The 24,260-nt window shown below is 38.9% G+C and overlaps 2 protein-coding genes across 2 annotated transcripts in view; one reads left to right on the top strand and one right to left on the bottom strand.

Annotated features, from left to right (window-relative positions):
• Positions 1–1,962: 1,962 nt before the first annotated feature.
• On the bottom strand, positions 1,963–22,955 carry LOC123875750. Its single transcript, XM_045921783.1, has 4 exons — positions 21,584–22,955; positions 20,025–20,031; positions 6,655–6,656; positions 1,963–2,008 (listed from the first exon to the last, which is right to left on the bottom strand). The coding sequence occupies exons 1-4, from the start codon at positions 22,574–22,576 to the stop codon at positions 1,976–1,978; spliced, it is 1,035 nt and encodes a 344-aa protein (XP_045777739.1). The 5' UTR covers positions 22,577–22,955; the 3' UTR covers positions 1,963–1,975.
• LOC123875751 (phospholipid phosphatase 2-like) overlaps positions 2,151–24,260 on the top strand; it is a 44,156-nt gene continuing 22,046 nt past the window's right edge. Inside the window, exon 1 of the mRNA XM_045921784.1 lies at positions 2,151–2,603. Coding sequence (XP_045777740.1) covers positions 2,502–2,603 — 102 coding nt within the window. The 5' untranslated portion in view covers positions 2,151–2,501. The remainder of the gene's footprint in view (positions 2,604–24,260) is intronic.

Genomic DNA, 24,260 nt, shown 5'->3' with positions numbered 1-24,260 from the left:
GCGTGACCAAAGCGACTTTATCAGAATGAACTAGAATGAGGGAACTCTCGGTTCCCGCCAATTCAGTTTTGGACTATCGCAGTCCTGAAATAAATTTTGAATGCGTTTAGACTTTGAATAATACTTTCACATTTCTGAAAAACCTTCCTTAGTAGGTTTTTTAAGTGCCTAGTGCCTACCTAATTGTTACTTACATATCCAACAGCAGGAAGTTTTTTCAGAAATATTGTCAGACCGAAACTGCGAAGATCAGATCAATTATTTTTAATAAATTAGTTAGTTTACAAAGACTTCTAAATGAGTCATTGGCGATTCAAAGCGCCTATTTATTCAGCAGATAGGTACACGATAGATAATAAAGGAGAGATTTTATCATAGTTTTGATAAGCGATTCTTATCACAGATCAAATCTGCAGTGCGTAGTAAACTAATAGTGGAGAGTAGATAGAGATTGTTGATCTCAGTGATATAAACCATGAGTCACTGTATTTTAAAGGTAAATAGTATCGTAACATTATGGTTAATATTCTGACTCACGATAATTGAACAAGATTATGTCTCTGACGAATTTCTCTTAAGCTTTATTCAATGAATGCCATTGAGACGTGCTTGAAATACCTAGCTATAAACTACTAGCTCAGTTGCATCGGCCGGCTTCGCATGGTTAGCTTGTTTATAGTATGCGACATGTTGAGATGGTAATCGGGTTATGAGGCGGGGGACGCCCCGAACACCCGCATGTCACCTGCGCTCACCCGCAGCGCAGCTCATCTTGCTATGCTCATGTCACATTAAGATTAACGTAATGCCCAACAACGCCATAATTATCGCGATAATTCCGCCGATAATCAACGCATTCAACTGAGTGGCCACACATGAACTGTTAACGTCCAAATTAGGCGATAAGACTAACCCCTAAAATCGTCTAACGTCAAACGGCAATGTGAATTCCGTTGATCAAATTATCGCGTTGATCGTGGCTACACCTACTTACGGTTAACGGGAAATGCCGTTGAAAAACGCGTTAATGTAGCTGCGGCATTATAAAATATATAAATTGAAATTATTTATCATGTTTACATGGTTTACATAAATGTAAATAAAATTATTTGCATACGACTTGTTTAAAGTTTACCTACCTACTTATATGTATATTATGAGATGATGATAACACCTTATCAGTACTGTCTTACATTGTGATGTTACAAGCATTAGTTCCTAATGATAATAATAAGATTCCAGGCTCCTTTTTCTACAACCGCACCGCACGCCACCGCAAGCAATTTACCACTTGGATGCCTGCACTTCGACCGCCCGTTGTCCAGATTCTTTTTAGGGTTGATCCGTCCGTCCATCCGTCCGTCCGTCCGTCCGTCCATTCATCAGCCTGTCCGTACACCTGTCTGTCTGTCTGTCCTCGTGTCGTCTCGTAGACGTAGTCTGAAATTTTGGTATTTGGTGTAGAATGTTGACGTTTCATATTTTTTCTGTGTTTTTACTCCTACTCAGTATAGTGAGCCGGGCTATGGGTTAGTGGTTATGTAGTAGAGCCTTTCAGTAAGTGTCCAAAAACGAGAGAAAGATGAATATTCCGTTATTTCCGCATTCCTCGCTTTAAAGGTAATGAAAAAGATTGGAGTCGTAAAAGGCTTGACCTACAACGACACACATACCCACAGACAGACTGCGTTACATACAGCCGGCTCACGTGCGTGAATCATAACATGGATACTTGGTCTATGGAACGGCCTCAATAGTAAGAACTTCCTATAAGACATGACATCTCTGCATATCGTCGCTGCGCGTGCAAAATCCACTGTGTACTTATTTTTTTAAGATTTTCGTTTTTAATGTCATTTTGTTTGGTTTTAAAAGGCGTGTAGATACTTGTTCTTTAGCATGGGTGCTCGTTGTCCAAGAGATAATCTTTTCAGCTTTGAGGTTTTGGTCTAAAAGTTTTTCAAAAAATTTAAGCTTAAATAGTCTCCTGAAAACTTGGGATTTTCCACTTGTAGGAAAAATCCTGTATGGAATTACCATCTTTTCTAAACCTGAATGAGCAACCTGAGTGGCGCGCTATACTTACCAATATAACACAGCATTTATATGCTATCAGAATATATGCCACTTCCAGTTTATTATATCGCCAGTAACATGCGCGCACGCAAGTCTCAACTGTCAAGTCAGTCGAACTACAATATCAAGAGTGGACACACTTAAATATCACGTGTAGTTTTTAAATATTACCAAATTCACACTTTTTCACTAAAAATTGTCAAATTAATGGGTTTTTACCTCTACTAATAAGAAAATTGACATTTTCATGCAATTTTTTCGATGTATGTTTTGTGTTTTCGAAAGTTTACATTTCTACGCTAATTTTGCCATATTTTGACTAAAACTTGAATAAAACTTCAATAGAATTATCGTGTTCATCAATATTAGTGATAAAATAGTTATTTTTGTGTGAAAATTCAGTGTTTTCGCGAGTTTAAAGTGCAATGGGTGCCTTGGACTGCGTCAATAAGAGTAAAATAACACCGACGGTCAGTACGGAGGTATTCACTGTTAACATTAGCTCGCAGTCGTCGTTGAATGAACCGGTATGTATTAATTAATTGATTTTGCGAAGAAATAATGTATGAAACCTGTTTGTGAGAGGTTTGCCTGGGTGGCTCGTTGCATTATCAAGTTCTTGGCTTGAGGAAAACCATTACGTTGGCGGAGATACAAGGTTCGTAGAAGCATTGTTTGCTACTGAGACTGAAAGGATTTTGATAATCCTATAATTGCATATTATACTTACTTATCGGAGGTTAAATTCTAGACACGTACTAACCTTTCGGAGATACGTGCGTTTTAAGCTATAAAATATGACTTGTTTTAACGATACCAGCAAAACGTGAAAAAACCTGCACGCTGAGAGTTCTCCATAATGTTGTTAAAGGTGTGCTAATCCACTGTTGGTCAGTGTGGTGGACTATGGCATAAACCCTTCTCATTCTGTGAGTATCTTAGCAGGTATAGCACGCGACAGGTTGAGATGGCAATCAGGGTATGAGGCGAGGGGACGCCCCGCACACCCGCATGTCACCCGCAGCGTGTTAACGCGAAGGCTGTGCGAGGGGGCGGGGGGGGGGGGGGGGGGGGGGGTTGCCATCTCAACCTGTCGTGCACTATATCTACTTAGGCCGCTGATGTGTTGAAATGACGATGATGATATGTATTTATTAACCTCACTTTCTTAACCAAATGCAACAGACATATAATGCATACACTTTGAGAAAGGACTCGCCATAGTTGCTCTATATCCTCTATATGTCAACTGCCAATTCAAAAGTACGGTTTAAAATTCTTCTTTCTTCTTCCTGGCCGGCTAGCATGGGCAGTAGATAAAAATTATATCCCCGATTATATCTGATTTTCCACTGATTTTCAGTGGATATAATCGGGGGATATAATTTTTATCTACTGCCCATGCTAGCCGGGCTGGGCTGGTATCCACTATCCGCACATACTTTTACTATTCGTAATATTCTCTAGTACATAATATAATACCTAATATACACCGTTCGTTACCTAACGTCGCGACTTTCACAACCACTCACAAATGGCAACTCGATTCTTTTGAAAATAAACGCGATGTGTCACTGCCGCTTGTGTAAACTTTAAAGAAAACGTGCGAACTGATTAAACATTGATGTGTGCTTACAGACGAACAGCACTTTCGTGCACAGAAGTGGTCGGAGGAGTTAGTTGTTTGACCCTATTCCACCGTCTATTTTCTAAAACCGTAGGGCTCGAAAGCAATTTCGACCTCACGACCTGGGTGTCTGGTGCACTTCGACCGCCCGATGTGACAGATCTTTTTTTCCACGAACATACAAATTGTGGAACCGACTCCCTTCGACGTTGTTCATACTAGGTTTCAACATGAGGTTATGCGAGGAACGGATCAACCAATTCCTGAAAGGCTGGCAAAGCACTGATGGTTCCTCTGGTGCTACAAATGTTCATGGGCTGCGGTAATCACTTAACATCAGGTGACCCACCTGTTCGTTTTTTCGCTATTTTCGAGTATATAAAAAAAGATAGACAAGAAAGTCGTAACTTTTGAATATAAATTAATGAGGTGAGTAATAGTTACAAGAAAATATGCGAACTCAGCAAAATACAAAATAATATTAAATAATAACTAAGCGTGCCTAAAAAACCATAGTCATGTTGTGCGACCATATAGGATTACAATAAGGTCAAAATGTAGCAATTTAAGAATTAAGTTAAAGTAATTATTGTAATCTGTTTTGGTTGACAATAAATAAATACCTTCATCACCTTTTCCTCAAAATAGGAAAATCCAAAATACCTTACCAGATTTACAGATAGGTGACTCATGATAAAAAAGGTATTTTAAAGTAATTACGGCATTTAGTATGACCACAGGGCATGTCGGTAGACCTGTAAAGGTATGGTCAGACACATCGCAGTGCGGTTGCGGAACGTCAATAACACCTTAACTGAACACACATCTTGGCTAGGCTACGGGGCCTCCGAGATCAATAAAATGTCTGTACACCGTCTGAGGCACCCCGCGATAAAAGACGCCTTAAGCACGTCCTTAACGACACCGACGACCAAATCATGACCGACAATGCAATCTATCTTATAGGGGTACACAAAAACTCAACCTTATTACAGCGTATTCGCTGGCGAAGACGAGGTCACCCATGTCTAACGTCACTCGGACGTGGACTCACGCCACGAACCCTCGGAGCATACGCACTAACCAGTCCAACCAATCCACCCATTCCAACGTCATCCTAAGCCGTGGTCCAAGCCTCATAGGAGGCACTCTTAGGAGGACGTTGTCCCCCGATCTCTCCAATTACTTCTTCAAGCCCCAGAGCGTCCTCCAGGCGGAGCTTCACGCGTACCGCGGCGTGTTGCATTTGTCCAAGGTTTTGTTAGGTGTATGTACGAGCATAACATATTCCAGTCACGTTCTAATAGCTCCTTATTTACGTTGTCACGATCGGTTGGTTTTTTTCTGCTTATGTCATTTTGAATATTTTTTCCTTCTGTTTCTTAATCATACTCAATTTACTTACCTGAATTAAGTAAAGATTTTTAGTAGGAAATTGGAAAGTCTTATATTTAACCATTGAATTATTATATACTAACCCAGTTTTTTCCATTTTTCGAGCAAAATGAGTTCTCATCTCATTATTTATATCTTCATAATACTTAGATTCATTTGTGATGTAAGTACAAATTATTCCGTCCGTCCGTGGGTCTTTCAATCTTAGTGTAGGTTTTTTTTAATCTGATACAAATTAGCCCTTGACTACGATCTCACCTGTTTAGGTAAAGATGACATAGTCTAAGATGGAAGCGGGCTAACTTGGATGGGGTGTGGTAGTTTCATTGAACTTATACCCCTGATCGGTTTCTACGCGCTTGGCGATGCGTCTTTGGCGGTTGGTTTTAATCATAAACTTACATATTATTTTGTATGTCATAAACAGAAACTATGTATATTATGTATCTAGACACTATGCTATAATATTATCTCCATTGAATATCTAATCAGAAAGTACCATAGCAAACGCCGCGACAGATTGCTATAATAAGATGGACAGGCCAAAAGAGGTTATACTGAAAATATTGCGAAGGTTAGGAAATAATAATTAAATATAAATCTATGACCCCCAGTTAACTTGAAGGATATTATCCTGTACCAGTTATAAATAGGTACTCCTAATAGCTCTGATTAGCATGATGCCATGAAATTATCTTCTTCCTCATTCTACGAGTACCGTATCCCTCTTTGCTCAAGGCCGAGCTATAAATCTGTTATGATTATACCATCACTTAATTTAACTATGCATGATACTTCCTCCATTACCTGATCGTCCTGTTTTAGGGTTCCGCACCTCAAAAGGATAAAAAGGGAACCCTTATCACTTCGTTGTCTGTCTGTCTGTCTTACAATCTCTTTAGCATTGATAAATAATTTTGTTTAATTATACTTTCATAGTACTGGCTTACTTACTTAATATCCTAGAATTATTCTGATTTCAATGTAAGTAGTAGTTTTGCAATTAGAGGCTGGGAAATTCAAGGCAAAAATTGTACTTTAGGGCCCCTAAACGGTCGACGGCTGACAAAATATGACAATACGGTATGAATGCGCGTTTAAACTGGCGCACTACGCCGCAATGTGTCCCGGCCCTAAGTAATTTGCGTCACAAAATCAATTGATGAGCGTGTCAAATATGAGAATTTTCATTTAACTTGGTGTCAAGAAAGGAAACATAATATTTTCTTATCACTTCGCGTGGCAGGTTTATTACAGGCAGGGTTATAAATAAACGCCAATAGTATCTTTTGCAGAGGTTGCGGTTAATGCGCTTGCGTCAAGGTTACCCGATCCTGTCGCTAGGGTTGACAAAAAGGATGGGGTAAGTCGTTTAGCACCTTAATGATCATATACGGGTGGCACGGTTCTGCACATGCGTTAGGTGTGTGCAGCGTGTTTATAGAAGAAGGTCCTATTATGTACGATAGGCAAGGAACCAAAAGCTTAATTTGCTATAATCCGCTAAACCAACGAAATCTGTATAATGGTACGTAGCACCATACAAATTCCAACACCACTCGACGCGCGATACCATACAGATTTCGTTGGTTTAGCGGATTAAAACAAATTAAGCTTTTGGTTCCTTGTATATCATGGACTTCCGCAAAATAACGCCTGCTTCTATAATAATGTACGATAGGTTTTTGATGCAATATATTCGAGGGTTAGTTGCTCGAATTCTGAGGCCGGCCGAATTATTTTTACTTAGTTTGCTTTAAAGATATACGAATTGCAGAAACCTCGGAAAAAGGCTTAAGTGACGCGATTTGGAGTTAAGTTTTCACTTGAATCATGAATTTATATAAAAAAAAAAAATGTCAGTTCGTGATAAAAAGGTTGTTGGGCCGCGTAATTTTAATTAAGTGCATCAATTTTTTCCTAAACAATTAACGTCACAACCGAACTGTTTCATAAAAAGAAAATAGAAATTCTGTGTTTTATTTTGTGTATGTTACAACCCTAGTAGTAATAGCATGCATGTGGCGCCACGATTATTATTGCGGGAATAATTGGAACTACATAAACGTAAATTATTTATAGAGCTAAATTACAGAAAATCAATAGTTAGTAGATATTTCTAAGTAATAAAAGTCTATTTTTTGAACATCCACGTTCCAATCCTCATTCAAGTAAATTGAGATAGATATAGGTGAGTAAAATTATGAAAGTACGCTAAGAGCGGTTACGCACTCATACAATCCGAGTCCGTGAAAATTCGTACCAGAATGCTAAAACGCTTCGCGGCACATTTTTGTCGGTAGGGTGGTAACTAGCCACGGCCGAAGCCTCCCGCCAGACCAGACCAGAGAAATTATAAAGTTCCAAACTCTCACCATTTATTTCGAATGAAGAACCGTAAAAAACAATCATCAAAATCGGTTCATAATTGGCGGAGTAATCGCGTAATAAACTCCTCCTTTTTTTGAAGTCGGTTAAAAAACTGGACTGTATGCGGATAAAGCTACAATTTCATAACAATTGAATAATACCTACTCAAGTTTTTTTAACTAGGAAGTTTGTAATTTAAGGTATTTCGAGATGTACCGAGTGACCGGATATTTAAGTACATAAGCACTAAAGTGGCGTCTGTCTCTATCTCGGCTTAGCTATAAATACGTACATAAATAAAATTATAGAAATTCCTCGTACCATGACGCACGGACCCATGGGGTCGCCGCGGCGGGCGGGTGATTCAGCGCAATGGATCTTTGATTATCTTTAGGTACGTGCTTGGATTAATTTAATGGTAGGTATGAGTAGGTTATAACTTCTAGGCAAGCGCGCTCCATCTTAGGCGGCGTCATCACTTGCTAGCAGGTCTGATTGCAGCTAAGCGCTAGTCAGTAAATTAAAAAAAAGAGTAGGTACCTAGGTAGCATTGATAGCCTAGTGGTTAGGACGTCGGCCTTCAAATCGGGAGGTCCGGGCTTGGATCCCGGGCACGCAACTTTAATTTTTCGGAGTTATGTGCGTTTTAAACTTTTAAATATCACTTGCTCTAAGAAATCATTTGAATTAAAACTTTTTTTTTATTCACTATAGGCAAGCGCTTGACCACAATCACACCTGATGGAAAGTAATGATGTGGCCTAAGACGGGACTTACGTGAATTGCAAAATTTGCTTATTAATTATTATGCCTTTACTATTAGTAAATTATTTCTAAACTAATAAATTAAATACGCATCCTAGATTGTAAGTAAAATTATTATACAAGGTAGGTACACGAATAGGAATTTATTAAGGACGTCTTTGCAAAATGAATAGGTATCAAAATTGCACTACTACATAAGTACACTGCCCACACGCACACAGCTGCGTCAAAATGAGTGAATCGACTTGATTTTGATACTTTGATATTTTTATTTTATTTTATATTTGGTCATCTATTTTTTTTTAACAGTTTTTTTTTTAAATATGTATCTTGACAATAATACAGTAAGTAGAACAGTGCCTACAGACTAAGGGTCTGATGATGAAATATTTCACCATGACTTCTTGGCAATGAACAACATTTCCATGCTTATGAAATTATGAGCTCCTACTATGACTAAAATAATCTGAGAAGGATAGCATTACATTACCTCCCGACTTGATGAAATTGCATACTTTGGAACCTACTACTGGAACTCAGAGACGAATAGAGCTAGGTGTTTCGAGTTTGGGCTCATTTTCTTAGTCATGATGAGATCTTACCTCCGGATTTGTGGAGTGACCTGATGGTATACCTCGGAAGTCACTATTGGAACTCGGAGACGAATAGAGCTAGGTGTTTCGAGTTTGGGCTCATTTTCTTAGTCATGATGAGATCTTACCTCCGGATTTGTGGAGTGACCTGATGGTATACCTCGGAAGTCACTATTGGAACTCGGAGACGAATAGAGCTAGGTGTTTCGAGTTTGGGCTCATTTTCTTAGTCATGATGAGATCTTACCTCCGGATTTGTGGAGTGACCTGATGGTATACCTCGAAAGTCACTATTGGAACTCGGAGACGAATAGAGCTAGGTGTTTCGAGTTTGGGCTCATTTTCTTAGTCATGATGAGATCTTACCTCCGGATTTGTGGAGTGACCTGATGGTATACCTCGGAAGTCACTATTGGAACTCGGAGACGAATAGAGCTAGTTGTTTCGAGTTTGGGCTCATTTTCTTAGTCATGATGAGATCTTACCTCCGGATTTGTGGAGTGACCTGATGGTATACTTTGGAAGTCACTATTGGAACTCAGAGACGAATAGAGCTAGGTGTTTCAAGTTTGGACTCATTTTCTTAGTCATGATGAGATCTTACCTCCGGATTTGTGGAGTGACCTGATGGTATCCTCGGAAGTCACTATTGGAACTCGGAGACGAATAGAGCTAGGTGTTTCGAGTTTGGGCTCATTTTCTTAGTCATGAAGAGATCTTACCTCCGGATTTGTGGAGTGACCTGATGGTACACCTCGGAAGTCACTATTGGAACTCGGAGACGAATAGAGCTAGGTGTTTCGAGTTTGGGCTCATTTTCTTAGTCATGATGAGATCTTACCTCCGGATTTGTGGAGTGACCTGATGGTATACCTCGGAAGTCACTATTGGAACTCGGAGACGAATAGAGCTAGGTGTTTCGAGTTTGAGCTCATTTTCTTAGTCATGATGAGATCTTACCTCCGGATTTGTGGAGTGACCTGATGGTATACCTCGAAAGTCACTATTGGAACTCGGAGACGAATAGAGCTAGGTGTTTCGAGTTTGGGCTCATTTTATTAGTCATGATGAGATCTTACCTCCGGATTTGTGGAGTGACCTGATGGTATACCTCGGAAGTCACTATTGGAACTCGGAGACGAATAGAGCTAGGTGTTTCGAGTTTGGGCTCATTTTCTTAGTCATGATGATATCTTACCTCCGGATTTGTGGAGTGACCTGATGGTATACTTTGGAAGTCACTATTGGAACTCGAAGACGAATAGAGCTAGGTGTTTCGAGTTTGGACTCATTTTCTTAGTCATGATGAGATCTTACCTCCGGATTTGTGGAGTGACCTGATGGTATCATCGGAAGTCACTATTGGAACTCGGAGACGAATAGAGCTAGGTGTTTCGAGTTTGGGCTCATTTTCTTAGTCATGAAGAGATCTTACCTCCGGATTTGTGGAGTGACCTGATGGTATACCTCGGAAGTCACTATTGGAACTCGGAGACGAATAGAGCTAGGTGTTTCGAGTTTGGGCTCATTTTCTTAGTCATGATGAGATCTTACCTCCGGATTTGTGGAGTGACCTGATGGTATACCTCGGAAGTCACTATTGGAACTCGGAGACGAATAGAGCTAGGTGTTTCGAGTTTGGGCTCATTTTCTTAGTCATGATGAGATCTTACCTCCGGATTTGTGGAGTGACCTGACGGTATACCTCGAAAGTCACTATTGGAACTCGGAGACGAATAGAGCTAGGTGTTTCGAGTTTGGGCTCGTTTTGTTAGTTATGACGAGATTATACCTTGAAACTTGTTGGAGTGCTCTGAAGGTATACTTCAAAAGCCACTATTGGACTTTCGAGTCGAGTAGAGTTAGATGTTATGAGTTTGAGCTCGTTTTGTAAGTTCCAATAGTGACTTCCGAGGTATACCATCAGGTCACTCCACAAATCCGGAGGTAAGATCTCATCATGACTAAGAAAATGAGCCCGAACTCGAAACAGCTAGCTTTATTCGTCTCCGAGTTCCAATAGTGACATCCGAGGTATACCATCAGGTCACTTCACGAATCCGGAGGTAACATCTCATCATGACTAAGAAAATGAGCTCAAACTCGAAACACCTAGCTCTATTCGTCTCCGAGTTCCAATAGTGACTTCCGAGGTATACCATCAGGTCACTTCACAAATCCGGAGGTAAGATCTCATCATGACTAAGAAAATGAGCCCAAACTCGAAACACCTAGCTCTATTCGTCTCCGAGTTCCAATAGTGACTTCCGAGGTATACCATCAGGTCACTCCACAAATCCGGAGGTAAGATCTCATCATGTCTAAGAAAATGAGCCCAAACTCGAAACACCTAGCTCTATTCGTCTCCGAGTTCCAATAGTGACTTCCGAGGTATACCATCAGGTCACTCCACAAATCCGGAGGTAAGATCTCATCATGACTAAGAAAATGAGCCCAAACTCGAGACATCTAGCTCTATTCGTCTCCGAGTTCCAATAGTGACTTCCGAGGTATACCATCAGGTCACTCCACAAATCCGGAGGTAAGATCTCATCATTACTAAGAAAATGAGCCCAAACTCGAAACACCTAGCTCTATTCGTCTCCGAGTTCCAATAGTGACTTCCGAGGTATACCATCAGGTCACTCCACAAATCCGGAGGTAAGATCTCATCATGACTAAGAAAATGAGCCCAAACTCGAAACACCTAGCTCTATTCGTCTCCGAGTTCCAATAGTGACTTCCGAGGTATACCATCAGGTCACTCCACAAATCCGGAGGTAAGATCTCATCATTACTAAGAAAATGAGCCCAAACTCGAAACACCTAGCTCTATTCGTCTCCGAGTTCCAATAGTGACTTCCGAGGTATACCATCAGGTCACTCCACAAATCCGGAGGTAAGATCTCATCATGACTAAGAAAATGAGCCCAAACTCGAAACATCTAGCTCTATTCGTCTCCGAGTTCCAATAGTGACTTCCGAGGTATACCATCAGGTCACTCCACAAATCCGGAGGTAAGATCTCATCATGACTAAGAAAATGAGCCCAAACTCGAAACACCTAGCTCTATTCGTCTCCGAGTTCCAATAGTGACTTCCGAGGTATACCATCAGGTCACTCCACAAATCCGGAGGTAAGATCTCATCATGACTAAGAAAATGAGCCCAAACTCGAAACACCTAGCTCTATTCGTCTCCGAGTTCCAATAGTGACTTCCGAGGTATACCATCAGGTCAGTCCACAAATCCGGAGGTAAGATCTCATCATTACTAAGAAAATGAGCCCAAACTCGAAACACCTAGCTCTATTCGTCTCCGAGTTCCAATAGTGACTTCCGAGGTATACCATCAGGTCACTCCACAAATCCGGAGGTAAGATCTCATCATGACTAAGAAAATGAGCCCAAACTCGAAACACCTAGCTCTATTCGTCTCCGAGTTCCAATAGTGACTTCCGAGGTATACCATCAGGTCACTCCACAAATCCGGAGGTAAGATCTCATCATGACTAAGAAAATGAGCCCAAACTCGAAACACCTAGCTCTATTCGTCTCCGAGTTCCAATAGTGACTTCCGAGGTATACCATCAGGTCACTCCACAAATCCGGAGGTAAGATCTCATCATGACTAAGAAAATGAGCCCAAACTCGAAACACCTAGCTCTATTCGTCTCCGAGTTCCAATAGTGACTTCCGAGGTATACCATCAGGTCACTCCACAAATCCGGAGGTAAGATCTCATCATGACTAAGAAAATGAGCCCAAACTCGAAACACCTAGCTCTATTCGTCTCCGAGTTCCAATAGTGACTTCCGAGGTATACCATCAGGTCACTCCACAAATCCGGAGGTAAGATCTCATCATGTCTAAGAAAATGAGCCCAAACTCGAAACACCTAGCTCTATTCGTCTCCGAGTTCCAATAGTGACTTCCGAGGTATACCATCAGGTCACTCCACAAATCCGGAGGTAAGATCTCATCATGACTAAGAAAATGAGCCCAAACTCGAGACATCTAGCTCTATTCGTCTCCGAGTTCCAATAGTGACTTCCGAGGTATACCATCAGGTCACTCCACAAATCCGGAGGTAAGATCTCATCATGACTAAGAAAATGAGCCCAAACTCGAAACACCTAGCTCTATTCGTCTCCGAGTTCCAATAGTGACTTCCGAGGTATACCATCAGGTCACTCCACAAATCCGGAGGTAAGATCTCATCATTACTAAGAAAATGAACCCAAACTCGAAACACCTAGCTCTATTCGTCTCCGAGTTCCAATAGTGACTTCCGAGGTATACCATCAGGTCACTCCACAAATCCGGAGGTAAGATCTCATCATTACTAAGAAAATGAGCCCAAACTCGAAACACCTAGCTCTATTCGTCTCCGAGTTCCAATAGTGACTTCCGAGGTATACCATCAGGTCACTCCACAAATCCGGAGGTAAGATCTCATCATTACTAAGAAAATGAACCCAAACTCGAAACACCTAGCTCTATTCGTCTCCGAGTTCCAATAGTGACTTCCGAGGTATACCATCAGGTCACTCCACAAATCCGGAGGTAAGATCTCATCATGACTAAGAAAATGAGCCCAAACTCGAAACACCTAGCTCTATTCGTCTCCGAGTTCCAATAGTGACTTCCGAGGTATACCATCAGGTCACTCCACAAATCCGGAGGTAAGATCTCATCATTACTAAGAAAATGAGCCCAAACTCGAAACACCTAGCTCTATTCGTCTCCGAGTTCCAATAGTGACTTCCGAGGTATACCATCAGGTCACTCCACAAATCCGGAGGAAAGATCTCATCATGACTAAGAAAATGAGCCCAAACTCGAAACACCTAGCTCTATTCGTCTCCGAGTTCCAATAGTGACTTCCGAGGTATACCATCAGGTCACTCCACAAATCCGGAGGTAAGATCTCATCATGTCTAAGAAAATGAGCCCAAACTCGAAACACCTAGCTCTATTCGTCTCCGAGTTCCAATAGTGACTTCCGAGGTATACCATCAGGTCACTCCACAAATCCGGAGGTAAGATCTCATCATGACTAAGAAAATGAGCCCAAACTCGAAACACCTAGCTCTATTCGTCTCCGAGTTCCAATAGTGACTTCCGAGGTATACCATCAGGTCACTCCACAAATCCGGAGGTAAGATCTCATCATGTCTAAGAAAATGAGCCCAAACTCGAAACACCTAGCTCTATTCGTCTCCAAGTTCCAATAGTGACTTCCGAGGTATACCATCAGGTCACTCCACAAATCCGGAGGTAAGATCTCATCATGACTAAGAAAATGAGCCCAAACTCGAAACACCTAGCTCTATTCGTCTCCGAGTTCCAATAGTGACTTTCGAGGTATACCATCAGGTCACTCCACAAATCCGGAGGTAAGATCTCATCATGACTAAGAAAATGAGCCCAAACTCGAAACACCTAGCTCTATTCGTCTCCGAGTTCCAATAGTGACTTCCGAGGTATACCATCAGGTCACTCCACAAATCCGGAGGTAAGATCTCATCATGACTAAGAAAATGAGCCCAAACTCGAAACACCTAGCTCTATTCGTCTCCGAGTTCCAATAGTGACTTTCGAGGTATACCATCAGGTCACTCCACAAATCCGGAGGTAAGATCTCGTCATGACTAAGAAAACGAGCCCAAACTGGACACATCTAGTTCTTCTAGTCTTCAAGTTCCTGTCGCAGCCTTCGAAGTTCACTATCAGATCACTATCATGCTCAAGAAAAAAATCCAGCTAACGATAAAATGTGATAATAGGTACATAATATTATCATTATTATCTTACCTTGCCAAAATATCAGCACAATCACGGAATAAGTACCTATAAATATCAGTTAGGGTTTTGTCGAACTATTTTGTGTTCGTACAGCGATCTTTTCCACATCAAAAAATTATAGCAACCGACGCAGAGACCACCCACGAAGGCGGCTAGCCGCTGACTGATATAATTTTGAAATCATACCATTGCCTGCCCAATATCAAAATAACCCTTAGTGCACTGTATTAAGGTTTGCGGTTGAAGCAAAATACGTGAAAAATTTATACACGATGTTTTTATTTATTTTTATAATACTATTAATATAATAATCTCACATTTTGAGGTACACATTATGTGCTAACGGAAAATATTTATTAGAAGAATAAAATCCGTACGTAAACTGAGAAAAATGTACCTAAACTTGACCCTAAATCGTTAATTCTGCGTGGAAGAGGTGAAGGAAAATCGTTCTTATAGTATCAAAATTAATGATTTTATCAAAAAATTACTCGATCTCTGGAGATAAAGGACCAATCTATTTTTAGCAATCTGTAGTTCCAATTTACTTAGTATATTTTAGCCACAAAGCGTACCGAAAATCTATACAAGTGTGCAAATACGTCCATTTGTAACGGTATGCATTCTAGTCCAAACTTATAAATAGTTCGTTTTCTAATTAATTACGATAGATAAATAACAACGGACGGACGGATATGATTTATAGCTTTATAATTAAATTGATATTTTAAACGCGACGATAACAATGTTACCGACACCTTGGTTTTTAGTTCTGCTACTCAACGCTAGATGGCGTTGTTTTAAATAATATTGATCATTCATATTTTATAAGGCGCCTATCTACCTATATACGTGACTGAAATAAATAAAAATTGTAATAGTTATTTGTTTATATAATCACGATTATAAGATTACAGTTTATGCATACGAAATAGATGGAAACACTCGATTTAATCGAAATCGATAATATAAAATCAAAAAAGGGTAAAGCACCCTACATTCTTACATGATTCAGAATTGAGTCAGAACTCAATAGTATTATCAATTATTAATTTAATTTTACTGTACGATTTATTTTTATAGATGTTTTTTGTTATTTTTAAATACAAAACTATCTTTGTTCGTATTCGAAGAATTCTGTGATTCCATGATTAGAAGCTACCTAACAGAAAGTGGATACCTAAGTAAATTCTACACAAAGTAGGTATTGTTGGAGATCTGATGTTGCTAAGTTATATTCAAACCGATATCTGATTATATGATAACGAATAACTCTCTACGATTATCCAATACGTAGATCTTGAGTTATGCTTCTAAGTTGAAATTGATAGTTTCATGCAGTGAATAGTAATTTTTGGATTGACTCTTACTTGTTTTGATCAGTTGATATATCATAATGAACGTTATTCAAACAATTCATAATCTTCAAATTACATACTTACATTACATTAAATACATACTTATTTTTGAATTTTTTCATTTTTAAAAAGTTGGAAATGAATATAGTTACGTGGCAATGAATATAGGCAGGTGAAATAAAATTGCATTTCCTTTTTGATGTATTTTCGAATATAATATTACTATAAAGAAAATACGTCATGAAAACAAAGCCCACGATCGTTTTAATCAAGATTTTTAAATAGATTAATGTTTAGACCCAATTTATGTACTTTTAATTCATAAACCTAGAATTTAGACAAAATGAATGGAGCATCAACATTACTATATAAGATGTATTGATACAAAAGAATTTCCCGTTTTATAATTGAAATGGCAATTAAAAAAATATATTCTTTTGAATTTAAAGATTGCAAAAGTTTATTTAGTCTGTCTCAGAGTCAGAGGGTTTCGAATCGTTAAATGGATCTACCAAGTGGATATTGCAACAGTAGATAAGATAAAAAAGCTGTTATGTGATTACATTCAAACATAACGGTCATTCATTACCAATGACTTATAAGCATCTATGTAACAAGTACTACGCACTGGACAGGTAATCCTAATTAAAAAAAAAATGCGGATTGCAACTCGTTTTTGACTGTACCAATTATTACTTGTGGGTCATGCTAATTTTGACAGCTTCATAGAAACGCTTTTTGTTTGGAATAGCCCTTCTAGAAGTACCAGTTCAGTGCAGTGGTCATCACTTATCACAGATTTACACTAATTATGTGACTGTCTCTCTTTTGAATAACGCGATCCATTTGAAGATTATTGATAACCTTTCGCCTTCCCGGCTGGCAAGCGACGTAAGCGAGTATTTATGGCTTTCTAGTTTCTATTCCTTTTGATTTTATCTTAACAATAACTGGGAATAAGTAATTATGTGTATGTATAATCCCACCAAAAACATTTCATGTAAAAAGTTAGCCAAGACTCACAAGTTCATAATGTTTTCACTGTTAAAAAGTTATGAGATCTCTAGTAGAGCCAAGCCCCTAGCTGATCTTAGATTTGTGCTGGCCATGGGACCTATCCCAAGTTCAAAGTAATATAGCTCTTAAATGTTCTTGACTATATCACATTTATAACAATAAATAACAAATCACTCTACTTACAAGCTCTGATTCTACAAACCCTACATCTTGGTAAAAAAAAGACGGCTTGGCCGTTTAATAACTTTTAACGTTTAATATGTTATGTCATGTAATAGTTTTACGAACATTAAACGGCCAAGCCGTACTTTTTTTACCAAGATATAGGGTTTGTAGAATCAGAGCTTGTAAGTAGAGTGATTTGTTATTTATTGTTATAAATGTGATATAGTCAAGAACATTTAAGAGCTATATTACTTTGAACTTGGGATAGGTCCCATGGCCAGCACAAATCTTAGGGTGCGTCCACATCTGGCCAATGTGCCGCGAATGTGCAGCTCGCGAGCCGTTAGCGAGCTGCCCGCGAGCTGCGCGCGCGCATTTTTGTTCGTGAGCCGCTCCTGCACCGCCCGCGCGCAGTTCGCGCGCAACCTAAGCGCCGTACGCGATCAGCGAGCGGGCGGCGCGCTAGCGGCTCGCGTCTTCCTTCCGCCCGCGCCTAGCCCCGCACCCCTAACTTGAGTGCGCGCAGATCGCGCGCCGCGCGCACGCCTTTTACGAGCCTTGCATGAGTTGCGCTAGAGGCGCACCAAACCATTGCCGTGACGGCACGCGTGCAGCTCGCGGGCAGCTAGCAAACGGCTCGCGAGCTGCACATTCGCGGCACATTCGCCAGATGTGGACGCACCCTAAGATCAGCTAGGGGCTTGGCTCTACTAGAGATCTCATAACTTTTTAACAGTGAAAACATTATGAACTTGTGAGTCTTTTTACATGAAATGTTTTTGGTGGGATTTCATTTCTTTTTGGCAGGTGCCCTAAATTTTTTTTGGATCTATTTCTTGTAGGTACATCATTTTCATGGCCCACTCTCTATCGATACCTCTTTTTTTAAAAGCTTTTATTCAACTTGCAATGTACTCGTATGTAAGTATGTTTGTTCGGGTGGAATCTTGCAACTCAATTTTGAAGCAGATATACCAAATTTCAGTCTTTTAGGACTTCAGGAAACACAGATACTTGGTACGTTTGATAAATCTGCCACGGACATCTTATCATGTAAACTTTAGTATTCGAGCAACAGATTTTACAGATATGCATCTCATATACGAGGGGATGAAGGGGGACCCGATTTCTTAATTTATCTGTTGTTCATAATTCTTGAAATTCCTACTTAATGCCAAATTTCAGTCTTCTAGGACTTCAGAAAGTACCCTAGAATTTGTGACTAGAGGTTTTGAATGTCGATAAATCTGAAACTATAAAAGCTAGACAATTGATACTCAGTACGTTTAATGAATCTGCCAAGGATATCTTATCCTGAAAATATCAGCATTCTAGCGATAGAATTTAAAGATTTGCTTCCCCCATACAGAGGCGTAGAGGGGTGAAATTTCCAATTTCTTAATTTTTTTGTAGTTTGTATGCAATTTCTAGTCTACATACCAAATTTCAGTCTTCTAGGACTTCGGGAAGTACCCTAGAATTACAGACTAGAAGTTTTGACTGTCAATAAATCTGAAACTATAAAAGCTAGACAATTGATACTCAATGCGTTTAATCAATTTGCCAAGGACATCTTATCCTGAAAATATCAGCATTCTAGCGACAGAATTTACAGATTTGCTTTTCTCATAAGAGGCGTAGAGGGGGGGAAATTCCAATTTCTCAATTTTTCTGTAGTTTGTATGCAATTTCTAGTCTACACAACAAATTTCAGCCTTCTAGAACTTCGGGAAGTACCCTAGAATTACAGACTAGAAGTTTTGACTGTCAATAAATCTGAAACTATAAAAGCTAGACAATTGATACTCAATGCGTTTAATCAATCTGCCAAAGACATCTTATCCTGAAAATATCAGCATTCTAGCAACAGAATTTACAGATTTGCTTTTCTCATAAGAGGCGTAGAGGGGGGGAAATTCCAATTTCTCAATTTTCCTGTAGTTTGTATGCAATTTCTAGTCTACATACCAAATTTCAGTCTTCTAGGACTTCGGGAAGTACCCTAGAATTACAGACTAGAAGTTTTGACTGTCAATAAATCTGAAACTATAAAAGCTAGACAATTGATACTCAATGCGTTTAATCAATTTGCCAAGGACATCTTATCCTGAAAATATCAGCATTCTAGCGACAGAATTTACAGATTTGCTTTTCTCATAAGAGGCGTAGAGGGGGGGAAATTCCAATTTCTCAATTTTTCTGTAGTTTGTATGCAATTTCTAGTCTACACAACAAATTTCAGCCTTCTAGAACTTCGGGAAGTACCCTAGAATTACAGACTAGAAGTTTTGACTGTCAATAAATCTGAAACTATAAAAGCTAGACAATTGATACTCAATGCGTTTAATCAATCTGCCAAAGACATCTTATCCTGAAAATATCAGCATTCTAGCGACAGAATTTACAGATTTAGAATAGAATAGAATAGAATTAACTTTATTCATTGGATCAACATACAGCTAATACAAAACACACTTAAAATATAAAACTTAAAAAATAAATAAAACTTAAAATATAAAATATAAGACTTAAAAACTAACTTAACTTAAACATGGTGTTGAGTACCTGCTATATGTTGTGCCAACGAAAAGGCCCGAACTCAGCTTAATGTTGTGGATACACAATGTACCCACAACGCTGGTATTCTGTTCGAGCCCAAACGAGGGAAGTTCTGGAAGTTCTTGTAATTCTGTAAAGTGTTAATTTAAAATAGAACTAAAATAAAACATGATTAAAAATTAAAAAATTACTTATAATTAAAAATAATAATTTCTCTAACGTAATATTATTATCTAAAAGTTCTATGCGAATAAATGTCTTTCAGCTGTATATTGTTCAGACTGCCACAAACTAGCTGACTGACTTTTGAAGTTTTAGTAAATGGGCACGATATAATTTTTTGAAAGTAAATTTGGAGCCAACGTTACGACAGGGTGGGGGGATGTCATTCCAGCATTTCGTGGCAAGATATTTAAAACTGCCACGAAACGCTGCAGACCTGTGTCGTGGCATCGATAATGGAGGCACTGTTGCCCTGAGCTGTCCAAATCTTGGCTCTCGCCATACCAATTTTTTGTACAGATACTCAGGTTGTTTAGTTTTGATAACCCCAAATAATAAAGTACCTAAAAGTAGATAATATCTGTTCTTCATTTTTAGTAGATTGTTTTCATTTAAAAATGGAGTGACGTGAGATCTTGGTGGAATGGGAAAACAAAAACGAGCGCATGCGTTTTGTATTCGTTCAAGTAAACGCCACGTTTTACCAAATAGGCAAGGACCGTAAACTGTTAGGCAGTAATTTAATTTTGACAATATTAGTGTGTCACAAAGCTTAATTCTAAGGTTAATATTAATGTAAGGCCGAATCTTGTACAACACTTTTAGTCTATAGAAACAGTTCCGAGCAAGATCAGCTACGTGGTTTTCGAAGCGAAGGTTTTCATCCATGCGCAAGCCAAGATTTCGAGTTTCACAGACGTGTTCTATTTCGACACCGTCAATCAATAGTTTTGGCTGGTGGGCAAGAACATTGCTTACTTGCCTCTTTGTACCTAAAACCATAAATTTGGACTTCAGGGGGTTTAGAATAAGAGAATTTTGCTGGCACCATTGTGAAATGTTGTTTAGGACTTTGTTCATCTGATTAACTGCATTACTAATATCTTGATGGTTGACAGGAATATATATTTGAAGGTCATCAGCGTATAGATGATATTGACAATTTTCAATACAGTTAATAATATCAGCCGAATACAATATAAATAAGAGAGGTCCTAGAATGGAGCCCTGAGGGACACCCCTGTTAACCGGTTTTAGTGAAGATAACAGATCTTTTCCATCACTTTTTCGAATAACCACTTGTTGCATCCTGTCATGTAGGTAGCTAGAGAACCATTGCACTGTAGTTGAAGAAAAACCATAGAATGAAAGTTTAGCAAGCATTAGTTTTATATTAATTGAGTCAAACGCCCGGGAAAAGTCAAGCAACGCAAGAATACTACCCTTACCAGAATCCTGAGAGGTAAGTATATTGTCAATTACGTCAGACAGAGCAGAAGATGTGCTACGATGTTTCCTAAATCCCGATTGAAAATATGGTAAAATATTATAGGTCTCGCAGTACTTAATGACTTGGTTGTAGATTATTTTCTCCAGAATCTTAGAAATATAAGGAAGAATACTTATTGGTCGTAAATCTTTGACACCTACAGGATCATTAATTTTTGGCAAAGGCAGAACTAAAGCTGTTTTCCAGAGTGAAGGAAATTTCGAGGATAGTATTGACTTGTTAACTATAGCTGTAATCACAGAAAGAGTCGTAGGTAAAGTAAGAACAATCATATCCATGTTAATCTTGTCTATTCCTTGCGCATTCGATTTAATCGCCAGTATGATTTTTGCAACTACATTTTCATGTACAGGTTCGATTTGAAAACTACTATTATTTAGAAATTTCTGTGATCCAAAGCGTGCCAGACAAGACTCGTCAATTGCATCATTGCCAGGTATGTTCAGAAAATGGTCATTTATTACGTCGGGGTTATCAAATTGTTCAGGTAAATCACCAGTATTTTTGAAATTGGGTAAAACATGCTTTTTCAGATTTTTCCAAAGGTAGGTTGAATTTTTTAAGTGCGCGTTAATATGATGATCATAAAAAGCTTTCTTTTCACAAATGGCGCTAATATTAGAGAGATGTTTTAAGTCTTTATATTCGCTTTTACTAACATCTGTCTTGCGCGTTTTGTATTTTGCATGCGCCTCATCTCGTAGTTTCATAATGTAGCGAACGTTACTAGTTAGCCAGGGACTATAGTGGTCTTTTGTTATAAATGTTTTTACAGGCGCGTGTTTATCAAAAATGTCCATAATTGCTTTGTTAAAAGAAGTTACCATGCTGTCGACGCTATTTTCATTGATGATCCCATTCCAGTTTACTCTCTCAAGGTCTTTATTAAATTCTATCATATTAATATTCTTAATAGGGCGATAGGTTATGCGTTTCGACGGAATTTTAGGCTTTTTTATCTTCACCTCAGCTAAAATCATCGCGTGTCCACCTAGGTCAGGGTTATGATTGATTTTAAGATTAATAATTGGAATGTTAGAACATACAATATCTATAAGTGTTTCACTGTGAGACGTGAAGTGCGTGGGTTCCGTAACATAATTTTGAAGATTAGTGTAACGCAAAAAATTATTGAGTTGCTGAGAACTGTTGCTGGTATTATTTAAAAGGTTAATATTAAAGTCCCCTAGCAAAATAATTTCATCAAATTTAGTAAAGAACAAAATGGATTCCGTAAGAGTATCAAAAAATTTATCTACATCAAGCCAAGGCGGCCTGTAGGCAGTACCGATCAGGATATTGTGTAAATTAATAGTAAGCGATATCCACATCTGCTCAACTTCGACAGGTCCAGGCGGGTGTGAACACTTGCGGACTTTAAGCCCTTGCTTAACATAAAACCCTACACCGCCTCCTCGAGAGCGAACTGTAGGTGACCTTGGTACATGAATAAGTTTAAAACCCTTGACAACGGGTGCTCGCGCATCCTCGCCAGCTTTCAACCAAGTTTCATTTATAGCCAGAATATCTGGGGAATAGGAATTTAAAGCCACCGCAAACTCGTCGTGATTAGTAGAGAGTGATCCAGCATTAAATAAACCCAATTTTAGAAATATTGACTTATTACCTTTTATATTTAAACATAACCAAATAATACATTTCACAAAATATTATATTAAAAGATAATATATTATATTTCTGCTCCAAATAAAAGTTTGTCATTATTATTATTATGTAAAACAAACAAAAATAATGCCATTTGTATTTGTTTTGCATTAGTATTTTTCGTTGGCACGCAACATAATAGCAAGAAACAACAATAAAATGTGTACATAAAATATACAAAGACAAAAAAGTTACAACGTTGTTACAAGTTGCAATGTTATATTCACTACAAGGTGGGCCACAAAAACAAATTTTTACAATTAATATCAATAATTTAGAAATATACAACAAAATTCGAGTACAGAAAAAAACTTTCAACCCCCAACCATACTGGAAAAGAATAATGACAATTACAATAATTGAACTGTTTGTATTAGTACCCTGCAAATAGCCATGAAGACTACAGTATTTACATGAAAAATATACAAACAAAATTATCTTTATAAAGTAGTAAATTCCGTGTTCACAAATGGACATCCCGGTTATACGCAGAACGAATAACAGTATTTTCAAAATACACTCGTTGTAGTTGGAGTTTAAAAAATTCAAAATAATAAAACTATACATCAATGTGAGAAGTACCAGTACCGCGAAATAGTTTATCGACGTCCGTTTCTGTTTGTAGTAGATGTACTTCGGAGGACTCGGAGCGCCTGGCATAAACTCTGCCTTCTTTAGTCCATACAAATCTCCATCTCGCAGTACGTGCGGCGTCGCGCGCCTTAACGAAGATCTGTCTGTTAACTTTTGTAAGCCGCTCGTTGATGTAGAAACGACGGGGTTCATGTGACGGCAGGCCGAGGTCCTCCGTAGTCGAGCCGCGGCGGACTCGTGCGTTTTTAAGAAGTTCGTCACGGGTAGCGCGACGCATGAGTCGCACGACAATTGGTCGGGAACGAAAGGAATGTGTCGCACTCGATGTATCAGCGGCGCGGGCGGCTCGCTTAGGGCCGACACGGAGCGAACTGACAATGTCACGTTCCTCGATTTTTACTCCTACCTTAGACGCCACGGTGGTAACGATATGGACCAAGGATTCATTTTCAGATTCCGGTATTCCCGTGATTTGAATGTCGTTAGCCAGATTTGACTGCTCCCTGACATTTAGCTCAATTTGGAGCTGGTTAATAGACTTTTGCAGAGTAAGTTTTTCATTTTCTAGGTCCTCAAATTTACTTTTGTAGCTTTTGACTTCTTTACTGAGATCATAAATTTGCGCTGATAGAAAATCTGTTGTTGTAGTAAATTCCGATTTCAGTTTTTCAAAGGCACTATTTATTTGGCTATGGATTTCTGTTGATAAACAGGCTTTCATATGTTCGAGCTTCGAATCTAAAAGAGCTGCGAACT

Source organism: Maniola jurtina, chromosome 20 (genome assembly GCF_905333055.1).
Source record: "Maniola jurtina chromosome 20, ilManJurt1.1, whole genome shotgun sequence".
Classification (NCBI taxonomy): Eukaryota; Metazoa; Arthropoda; class Insecta; order Lepidoptera; family Nymphalidae; genus Maniola; species Maniola jurtina.
This window is presented reverse-complemented; position numbering and strand designations above follow the sequence as displayed.

Bases quoted from the DNA above. Each gene is read 5' to 3' on its own strand.
- LOC123875750 (XM_045921783.1), bottom strand. From the start codon at position 22,576: ATGTGGATATCGCTTACTATTAATTTACACAATATCCTGATCGGTACT.